The sequence below is a fragment of the Scylla paramamosain genome, chromosome 4 (assembly GCF_035594125.1).
Source record: "Scylla paramamosain isolate STU-SP2022 chromosome 4, ASM3559412v1, whole genome shotgun sequence".
Taxonomy (NCBI): Eukaryota; Metazoa; Arthropoda; class Malacostraca; order Decapoda; family Portunidae; genus Scylla; species Scylla paramamosain.
Genome location: NC_087154.1, coordinates 12,626,933 through 12,638,244, shown reverse-complemented (window position 1 = coordinate 12,638,244; position 11,312 = coordinate 12,626,933). Strand labels below are relative to the sequence as shown.

The 11,312-nt window shown below is 40.1% G+C and overlaps 1 protein-coding gene across 1 annotated transcript in view; it reads right to left on the bottom strand.

The window, feature by feature from the left end:
• LOC135100115 (craniofacial development protein 2-like) overlaps nucleotides 1-762 on the bottom strand; it is a 1,017-nt gene extending 255 nt beyond the window's left edge. The window contains exon 1 of the mRNA XM_064003078.1: nucleotides 1-762. This exon is cut by the window's left edge and continues 255 nt beyond it. Coding sequence (XP_063859148.1) covers nucleotides 1-762 — 762 coding nt within the window.
• Nucleotides 763-11,312: the final 10,550 nt, after the last annotated feature.

Below are 11,312 nucleotides of genomic sequence, written 5' to 3'. Positions count from 1 at the left end.
TGTAACTCTGTGCTCCTCCCTCTTCTTAAAATAGGTTTTCACTAATGCTATCTCCATCCGTTTCGCACAGTCAACAACCATCTGTCCCTCCGCATTTCTCTCTCCCACACCATATTTGCCCATCACATCCTCGTCACCATTATTTCCTTCTCCGATATGTCCATTAAAGTGTGGTCCAATAACAATCCTCTCCTCTCTGGGGATGTCCTGTATCACTTCCTCCACCTCACTCCAGAACTCCTTTTCGTCCAACTCACACCCCACCTGTGGGGCGTATGCACTGATCACATTTATTTGTATTCCTTCAATTTCCATCTTCAAACTCATTACTCTATCAGATACCCTCTTCACTTCCAGTACACTGTTGATATATTTTTCCTTTACTATTACTCCAGTGCCATTCCTCTTTCCATCCAAGCCATAATAGAACAACTTGCAACCTCCTCCAACCAGCCTCCCTTTGCTTCCCCGCCATTTAGTTTCCTGTACACAGAGGACATCTATCTTTCTTTTCTCCATCATGTCAGCAGCCAATTTTCTCCCTTTACCAGTCATGGTGCCAACATTTAGAGAACCAACTCTTATCTCTACTTCTCTGTCCTTCCTTCTTTCTTGCTTCTTCCGAACCCGTCCTCCTCTTCTTCTCCTCCCAACAGTCACATACTGTCCACCGGCACCCTGTTGGGGCACAGCGCCGTAGGCGCTCGTTGGTAACCCGGGCAGCGACCGATCCGGTATGGTGCTCTCATTTATGATCCGCATCATTGTATTAACAAATTTATATATATATATATATATATATATATATATATATATATATATATATATATATATATATATATATATATATATATATATATATATATATATATATATATATATATATATATATTGTAATGTACTACTTTTCTTTAATGTTGAATAATTTCTATTCGATATGTTTCTGTGTTTTCTATTTATATTTTGTCATGTATCAATTCCTTAAAAAAAAGAAAATGTATTATGTTGGTTCCACGTGAAACATCTGATTTCCCACGTGACGTGTATTCAATTTTCATCCTTAGTACGCTCTGTGGTAAAGCTTACTAGCTTCCCACATGTTCACCAGATGTCTCTGGTGTGTGGCATTAATCGCCCGTTTGAATATTGTGAATGTTATGTTCCTATTTATTACACCTCCGTGCTTGCAAAGGTTAGGGTGTTCCAATAAGTGAGCTCTGTTTGGAGTCACACGTGTATTTTAAGGGTGTTTAGCAGAGTCCTGAGGTGTTGAGTTTCAGCCCAGGTTCGTGCCGACATTTTCCCTGTTTTCCTCCCATCGATTTGCCCCAGTGATTGTACCATGATCCCTTCTGTTATAAATCCTAAGAGAGTGTGATTCTCCTATCCCCGAACACATTCCCCCTTGAAAGTGTGCCATGAGTGATTTATGTTTATAATAAGTTAGAAGGTGTATTTTTGTGATACGTTTGATAAGTTTCCTGTGATTCGTTTGGGTTCATTCAGCTGAATAATCCCATTAGTTTGGGTCATTCTGGGTGGAGTATTCTATACAATTTCCCATTATTGTCTTTTGGAGTTATTTTTTTACGCAATGTGCAGTATTCTTGTAACTATGATGAGACATTAGTGAGGAGTGAAGTGGCATAATTTTATACTTTCCATCCTGGATCTGTTTTCCTTTTACGGTTACTCTTATTGATTTATCAATAAGAGCATGTTTTTGTAATTTGTGTTTAGAATCCTTTCCCTTTCACTTTCTGGCACGTCTGGGTTGGGATCAGTAATAAGTCAAATGCTAATGAAAATTTTCTATTTGAACTCAGGCGTAACAGAATTTGGCGACCTCGCCAGGATGGATTGTCTTGGTTATCACTAATGATCTCACTAGTGTGCAGCATTATTTTTTCCTTGTTTCACTTTATATATATATATATATATATATATATATATATATATATATATATATATATATATATATATATATATATATATATATATATATATATATATATATATATATATATATATATATATATATATATATATATATATATATATATATATATATATATATGTGTGTGTGTGTGTGTGTGTGTGTGTGTGTGTGTGTGTGTGTGTGTGTGTGTGTATGGGTCATTATATTGAGATTCTGATGCAGTGTTCTATGTGCCTATATATTTGTACAATTTCTTGAACTGTTACTGTATTAGCTTCTCTCTCACCATGTTTTCTAACGATAACCTCCCTTGCCGCTATTAACCAGGAAGATATTATTTTTTGTCTTCCAGGCCTTCCCCAGAGAACCTTGATAATTTGTCAAAGCATGAACTTCAGTTAATTGCCCATTATTTAAAAGCTGATGTCCACCCTGAGTGGAACAATCATCCTATTACTAATCCTCTTTAAGGTCGCATGTTTGGGATTCCTCACACCTATGATGACTCTTCTAAGGTTGTTGAAGAATGTTAATACGAAAGGCGAGGTAATGCCCTCTCCCTCAGCTAGTACTGAACCCCAAAATGGTTCCCAATGTATTCCCCCCTAGTTCAGTCTTCCCTCACTCCCACTCAGTTGTCTTTAAATCTGCTGTCAGCAGACTATATTAAGTTGAGGGAGAAAGAGATTCAATATGAACATGAGAAGCTCAGAGTTGAACAAGAGCGACTTAAAATTAGCCTTGAACAACAGCAACTAGAAAATGAGCAGCGTAAGTCTGATAGAGCGTTACAGGCTAGAGCACTGGAAATAAGAGCTGACCAATGATAATTCTGCAGCTCAGTCAAGCATTTGTAAATTTTTTTTTCGATAGATTCAAATTCCTTATAATTATATATAATATCCCAGATATTCTCACTCTTCTACCCATTATCCCAGAAATTTGACCCTTTTATGGGACTGGCATTTCAGTGGGAATATTTTTTTATTGGATTTTTGTTGCCCTTGGCCAGTGTCCTTCCTACATAAAAAAAAATAAAAAAATCCTCCCCCCTATTTCTGTAACTACTGTAAGAAACCGGGACACACGGAGGATAGGTGTTAGGTTAAACATGGTAAACATTCTGGCCAGAGATATAATGTGTTCAATTTCACAGAAGAGAAAGTGCCTGCTACAGGAGCAGAGAGGACCAATGTAACAGTCCTTGGACCCCACATGACACTTAACTAGGTAGTGGGAAGGCATCGGGTGCTGAGAGATCTGCAGGTGGTAATGTAATCTTGTCTAGTATTTGTTCTTCTGCCATAAATTCTTGTTGCTCTTTTATTTTACATGGTAAGGTTACATTGAATGACAGAGTTTATGATGTTACAGTACTTCGGGCCACAGCAGCGACTGGAATCCTGCTAGTGAATCCAACTGGAAAACCCTTGGATAGTAAAGAGAGTGTACTCATTACAGAAGTAGCAGGTTTTGATACCTATCCTAGGGTCAAAGTGGACATTTCTTGTGATTGTGATTTCTTGTGATTCTTAATGCTACTGCAGATGCTGGAGTAGTTGAGGGTTTGCCTGTAACAAGTATGATACTTTTACTTGGAAATGATGTGGCTGGAGCAAAAGTTTTCCCTAACCCTGTCTTTGTCTTGTCTAAGGTACCGGTAACCATCCCCGCCACTGTTAGTGTTCAGAAACAACTCCCAGAGGTATTCAAGGTATGTGCTGTTACACGCTCAATGAATAGAGCAATCGAGTCTCTCCCAGTTGTGAATGTTAAAGTAGAGGAGGAGAATGTGAATGAGGGGAGATCTGGAGATGATAATGGTCATGATGTGGTATTGCCCCTGTAGAGGATAATTCTCTGGCTGACATGTTTAATTCAGGAGTACCTCTCCCTCTCGAAAATGTAACTATAGAGCAACTTTTTTTTTTCAGAAAAATTTTCAAAAAAGAAAGATTTTCAGAAAAATGACCCTAAAATGTGTTCTTTGAGGCGAGTTGCTGTGCAAGAAAGTGAATGTGAACATGAGAAAGGAGAATGTTTTTATTTGAAAGATGATGTGTTGTGGAGACGGTGGAGACACCCTCATGTGGGAGTTGATGAAGGTGTGTGGGATTCTCACCAAATTGTCATTCCACAGCAATGTAGACAGCAGTTACTCAAGATGGCACACGTGACTCCCCTCGCTGGCCATCTGGGTGTACGGAAGACTGCAACGTCTCCTTTCGCACTTCTACTATGACCGCGGATTTGGCACAATACCTCCGGGCATGTCATCCGTGTCAAGTTACGAGGAAAGAAAATCAAGCCATCCCTGTGAGTCCGTTGTTATCGATTCTCCCTTTACAGCCTTCCTTTGGACGGATTATCATAGACATTGTGGGACCACTGCCAAAGACATCAGCTGGCCACAGTTACCTACTCACTATCCTGGATGCTGCAACCAGGTACCCCGATGCTGTAACCATTCGTAGTATACACTCTAAGGTGGTTGTGAAAGAATTATTAATGTTTTTTTACAAAGCTTGGTTTGCCCCGTGAGATTCAATCTGATCAAGGTACAAACTTTACATCTGGGAATTTTGAAGAGTATGCAGGAGTTGGGAGTGCTACATGTGACCTCGAGTGCCTACCATCCCCAGTCTCAAGGCGTTCTTGAGAGGTATCGCCAGACGTTAAATTCCATGTTGAGGAAATATTGCAATGAGACTGGAAATGATTGGGATAAAGAGTCCTGTTTCTGTTGTCTGGCACCCGGGAAGTCCCAAGTCTCTGGGAAGTTTCTGGGCTTTTCTCCTAACGAGTTGGTCTTCGGACATGAAGTGAGAGGGCCCCTAAAGCTGGTGAAAGAGATGTGGAATGGCGACACACAGCCTCCTTCTGATGTGTTGAGATATATTATGGAGTTTAAAGAGTGTCTTTCCCACAACTTAGAGGTGACCCAGTCTAACCTCAAGCTGTCACAACGAACTATAAAAGAGTGGTACGATAAGAATCCTCGTGAACGAGAGTTCAATGAAAATGATGAGGTCCTGGTGTTATTACCTCTCCCTGGCCACCCACTGTCTGCTAAGTCTTGTGGGCCATATCGAGTGTGTCGTAGGATCAGTGCTACAGACTATTTGATTGAAACACCTGACCGGCGCAAAAGCCACCAAATCTGCCACAGTAATATCCTTAACCCCTATGTTCGCCTTCAGCCTTTACCTAGTGTGGTTTGTAGTCTTGTTACTGCAGTCAAGAGGACGGCAGACACTGATGAAAAGAGTTACTCGTTGAGTTTTGAAAGTGCTACCCAGTGGCAGAGTAATAAGACTGCACTTCAGGAACTGTCTGGAAAATTGTCACACCTTACTACTGATCAGATGAGTGAACTTGTGGTACTTCTGTCAAACTTCCGTAATGTTTTTTGGTGATGCACCTGGGAAAACTGCTTTAACTTCCCATGATATAGATGTTGGTGAATCTTTGCCAGTGAAACTAGCTTCTTATTGGGAGCATCCAAGATGACGGTCGATTCTCCAACAGGAGCTTGATTATATGTTGGAGCGTAAACTTACCCAACCATGTGTTAGTGAGTGGAGTTCACCTGTAACTTTGGTGCCGAAACCGGACGGTGCATATAGGTTTTGTGTAGACCACAGAAAAGTGAACACACTAAGTCTGATACTTATCCCCTTCCCTGGGTGGATGCCTGTATTAATAGTATAGGAAATGCTCAGTTTATAACTAAGTTGGACTTGGTTCGAGGATACTGGTAAATTCCTCTCATTGAAAGAGCCAAGGACATTTCCACTTCTGTGATCCCCCAGGGAACATTGCACTTTGAGGTAATGCGGTACGGACCGAAAAAAGCTCTAGCGACATTTGAATGCCTCATGAATCACATAATGAACGGCATCCCTGGTTGTACAGTGTATATAGATGATTTTTTTTTTTTTTTCAGTGATACATGGCATGCACATTTGTCACAACTTAGCAGTGTCTTTACCAGGTTGTCAGGCGCCTCTCTAGTTTGGAACTTGACTAAGTGTGAGTTTGTGAAGGGCCAGGTACAGTACCTCGGGTACATTCTTGGACATGATAGAGTGTGCTCTCCTCTAAGTAAGGTTGAGGCCACCTCAAACCTTAGTTAGCCACAGAACCGGAAGAACCTCCAACAGTTCCTTGGTATGATAGGGTATTATAGGTGCTTTGTAATGAACTTTTCTGATGTGATTGCGCCCCTAACAGACTTGCTGAAAAGTGCCAAATGGCTTTTGAAAATATGAAAAACCTGTTGATGTGTCAACACATCTCGGTTTCACCCAATTTTGACATTCCCTTTAAGTTAGAAGTTGATGGCAGCAATATTGGTGCTGGTGCAGTTCTAATGCAAAGTGATGAAAATAATGTTGACCACCCAGTTTGCTATTTCAGCAAAAAAATAAATTTTGCTCAGAAAAAAAAATGTTATTGAAAAGAACTGCTTGCTATGATTATTGCACTTTATTTATTTATTTATTTTTTCTGTGTATTTACTCCCTTCTGAGCCTATGATGACTGTTTTCATGTACCATCACCCTTTGAAGTTTCTGGATAAGTTTAAGCATAAAATTCAAGGCATTACACGTTAAATTCTGTTTCTTTAAGAGTATCTATTCATCATATCAAGGGAGTGAATAATGTTCTTGCTGATGGTTTGTCCAGGGCTTAGAGAGCCAGAACTTCCCTCACTAGTTCTATCTACCTGTGTTGCGGGCGTGTAATGTATACCATATTTTTTTTTGTTGAATAATTTCTATTGTATGTTTCTGTGTCTTCTGTTTATTTATTTTTTGTCATGTATCAATGCCTTAAAAAATGTATTATGTTGGTTCCACGTGAAACATCTGATTTCCCACGTGGCGTGTCCCACATTCAGTTACAATGCATTGCAAAGAGTAGGGTGTTCCAATAAGTGAGCTCTGTTTGCAGTCACACGTATATTTTAAGGGTGTTTAGGTGTGAGGTGTTGAGTTTCAGCCCAGGTTCGTGCCGACATTTTTCCTATTTTCCTCCCATGGGTTTGCCCCATTGATTGTACCATGATCCCTTCTGTTATAAATCCTAAGAGAATGTGATTCTCATATCCCTGAACACATCCCCCCGTGAAAGTGTGTTATGAGTGATTTATGTTTCTAATAAGTTAGGAGGTTTATTTTTGTGATGCGTTTGATTTGTATAAGTTTCCTGTGATTCGTTTGGGTTCATTCAGCTGAATACGCCCATTATTTTGTGTCGTTCTGGGTGGATTATTCTATACAATTTCCCATTATTGCCTTGTGGAGTTATTATTTTACGCAATGTGCAGTGTTCTTGTAACTATGATGAGACATTACTGAGGAGTGAAGTGGTATAATTTTCTACTTTCCTTCCTGGATCTGTTTTCTTTTTATGGTTGATGCTCTTACTGATTCATCAATTTAAACTCTTCAAGAGGTTATTACTAGTAATTATGCTTATGTCATTTAGCTTTTCTTTGGGTTAATATACCATGTTTAGTAAGCTGTGTTTAGAATCCTTTCCCTTTCACTTTCTGGCACATCTGGGTTAGGATCAGTAACAGGTCAGATGCTAATGAAAATTTTCTGTTTGAACTCACGTGTAACAGAATATATATATATATATATATATATATATATATATATATATATATATATATATATATATATATATATATATATATATATATATATATATATATATATATATATATATATATATATATATATATATATATATATATATATATATATATATATATATATATATATATATATATATATATATATATATATATATATATATATATATATATTGTGCTCAATAAGGATAATAGGCCATTAAATGGACGAAACTGCCCACTTGGAATAACTTGCCCATTAACGTTACTGGACAACCAGTAACGTTAATGGACAATTTTAGAGGGCAGGTGGGATGTGCGCACGTGTGTATGTGGGGCGTTCGGGGTGTATATAAAAGGGCGTTAGTTGGAGCAGAGCAGTGTGCCACTGCTGCTGCTGTTGTGTGCACTGCCGCTGCTGCTGCTGTTGTGTGCACTGCCGCTGCTGCTGCTGTTGTCTGCACTGCCGCTGCTGCTGCTCTTTGTACTGTTGCTGTTTTTTTAAGTGCGTGCGAATTTCATTGGTTTAAACATCGATCGATCTTATTAATACTGGAATGGATCGAAGAGAAACTCAACGGAAAGAGTTTTATAATGTTATTTGTTCCGATGGGCGCTTCTTTTTCACTTCAAGGAAGTTAAAACATTATATAAAATGCGTCATCTCGGCAAGGGAGAGTGATAGAAAAAACTATCCTTCTGATTATGCTCTATTAAATAGATATGACGTTGCAAGAATTGGAGGAGGTAAATAAATTCCTATCAAGAAAAATTCCAAAGACCCATATATACGACATATACCTGAAACAGAGGTGTTTGATGTAATTTACGACGCCCACGTAAATGTCTGCCACGGAGGATAGAAAAGAACTTATTGTGAGGTTAAAAAGACCATTGCCAACGTGACCCAGGAACAAGTTGCCCTGTTTTTATCCTATTGTCGCTACCGGCGACACCAGTTAAGCCCGGGTCTGAGCGTCACGCGCGGATGCAATCGGAGTAAGCTCCGACCGTGGCAGAGGCGAGTTATCTCATCGTATACGCTCATTGGCAGCACCAGTAAGTTGTGAGACACCGACGTGCAGTTGTTGAAGAACAACATAGGTCTGAGGACGTGGTTAGCCGTGAAATAAATACGGTGAGAAAAAAAAATGGTCTGAAGCCTTTCTGGACAGTTCAATTAATTTCAATGTGTAACTACAAGCTCAGTCTCGGGCTCAACTGGTGTCGCTGGTAGCGGCCGCCTATCAGACTGACAGGTAAACGGAAACAGATCTTACATGTTCTTCACTTCAGGTTATGTTCCGAGTATGCATAGTCCTTTCTTTATCGTAGAATCCTTTAGACATCAACCTATTGTAACTGTAGTGGTGATGATCGGCGTATGGTCCGTTAGTATATAGCCGTCTTTGAATGCGAGCTTTTTTCTATAGTAGTGAAAGGGTTTGACATCTTCCATCTCTAGTATCCGTTCTCTTCGATGTCGCAACTCACCTTAACGCACGTGCCTCCTCCCACAGACTTGCACACCAGGCAGTTACCCACACCGTGCATTTCAATACTCACCTGCAGCAGTCGAAGGTATTGTATTCTTGCTTGAACTCTCTGGGAAACAACGAAGTTATGGTTCTGGCGTCCACCACATCTGGAGGGGCACTATCTAAACCCAAAGACTGAGTAGAAGATACTGGAAGGATCAAAAGGGTCGGTGAGTACGACATTTTTGTCGTAGACAGACATTTTTTGTTTGGGTATCAAATAAAAAACAAATTTAACAAAGTCTTTATTCATTATATGAACGATAAAACATCACCGATAGCGGCCAACAACCGTTCGAAATCGTGCAAGTTTGTAGCACTGTCAATATTCTTCAACATCGTCAACAGCCTAGAATGCAAATTTTGGATCTTTTTCCTGGTTTGAGTGTGAAGACTTTTGATGTAGAGCCACTCTACAATGTTTTCGTACTGCAGTAGCAAATCCTCGTTGTCTTCTCCACCAGAAACCGTCTCGTAGTCGCGAATATGCTTGAGTTGTACGGTTATAACGTTCCTCTAGCCTTCGTCTTCTACTCTCGTCTTGACGTATTCCTGGAGCAGCAATCCAAAGTTTGAAGATGAAACCAATTCATCGCTCAGTTCCCAATATTGGTTGGAGATCCTCGGTTCCCAATATTAGTTAGAAATCAATTCGTCACTCATTTCCCAATATTGGTTGGAGATCCTCTGTTCCCATATTGGTTGGAAATCACTTTGTCGCTCGGTTCCCAATATTGTTGGAAATCCTCGTTTCTCAATATTGGTTGGAGATCCTCGTTTCTCAATATTGGTTGGAAACCAATTCGTCGCTCCGTTCCCAATATTGTTGGAAATCAATTCGTTGCTCGGTTCCCAATATTGTTGGAAATCAATTTGTCGCTCAGTTCCCAATATTGTTGGAAATCAATTCGTCGCTCCAATATTGTTGGAAATCGGTTCGTCGCTCGGTCATCCATCTTCTGCTGATAGTGGTTGTTGAGACAGTGGTGGTGGAAGGGACTGGTCGAACATATGGGTTGTTTGGTGGCAGTAGATCACTATTTCTTTGTACAGATTCGAAGAAAAATTCTGTTCTCTCATCGGAGACGATAATCCCATAATCACTGAAGGTCGGGAAAGCCGAAACATTCTGGAAGTCATCAGTGTGTCGCCACCTTCTTCTGTATGATAAGAAGCAGCAGTGTCATCGTCGGTTGCTGCATCCGAAGTCGCCACTGTCCTCTGGCTCGGTTTCAGTGCTGGGTTTCAGCTTCTGCTGCTGTTGCTTGTGTCTGTGCAATCTCCTTTTCCCATTAGATTCGTATGTCTCCGTGGGATATTACATTGGATATTTCAAATATTATCCGTACATTATCCAAATGTAATATCCGTGGGATATTACAAATAAATAGAAATTTATTTTCTTTTGAATATTTCAGCATGCTTTTTTTTTACTACTACTACAACTACTTTCATAAGTCCATGAAGATATACAGGTGCCGCGAAGCCAAGTCCGACAAGAACAAATCTCTAGTTTGTTCTAGCGATATTACCGCTTTCTTGTCATTTTTTTACTTTCTTAGGCGCTTGACAGTATCCGGTATGGAACTTGACTTTATAGACAGTGCTTGCTTTACAGGCTTTTGTCTTGTTTCATCGGTTCAGTATGGCCAAGAAGATAAATCCAGACGAATGCATAAAACTGGTGTTGGGGCAGGCTCATCTGCATGTAAACAAAGCAAGAGCTTCCAAACTAGTCAGAATGGCTAAGGCGGGTAGTCTTTGCGCAAAATATATCGTGGATGAACATGTAGTTTGTTTCAAGACGGACATGGGAGAAGGGGGAAATGGATGCAGCGAGCAAGAGGAAGAGGAAAAAACAAAGACAAAAAAACTAGCGGCAATCTAACTTCATCTACAATTTCCCATCCTCACCTCTTAGGTCTCCCTTTTGTCATACACCGATCGTTAGGTCTGCCTATCGTTCGCCTAAGTCGCCTTGTAGCTCTCGGTCGCGCCAATACGGCCAACATGGGCGAGTGCAAAGGTAGTAGAGTCTGCATTTGAAGAGTGCGCGGCCTTACTAAAGTTCGGTATTAACATTCCGAACATACCGGTACCGCCCTCCAATGGAGGTGCTATCGCGTCAATTAACATGTTTGAGAACCTAGTCTCCGACGCTTTCGACAGATTCTACAGAAAGGAGTCCTTC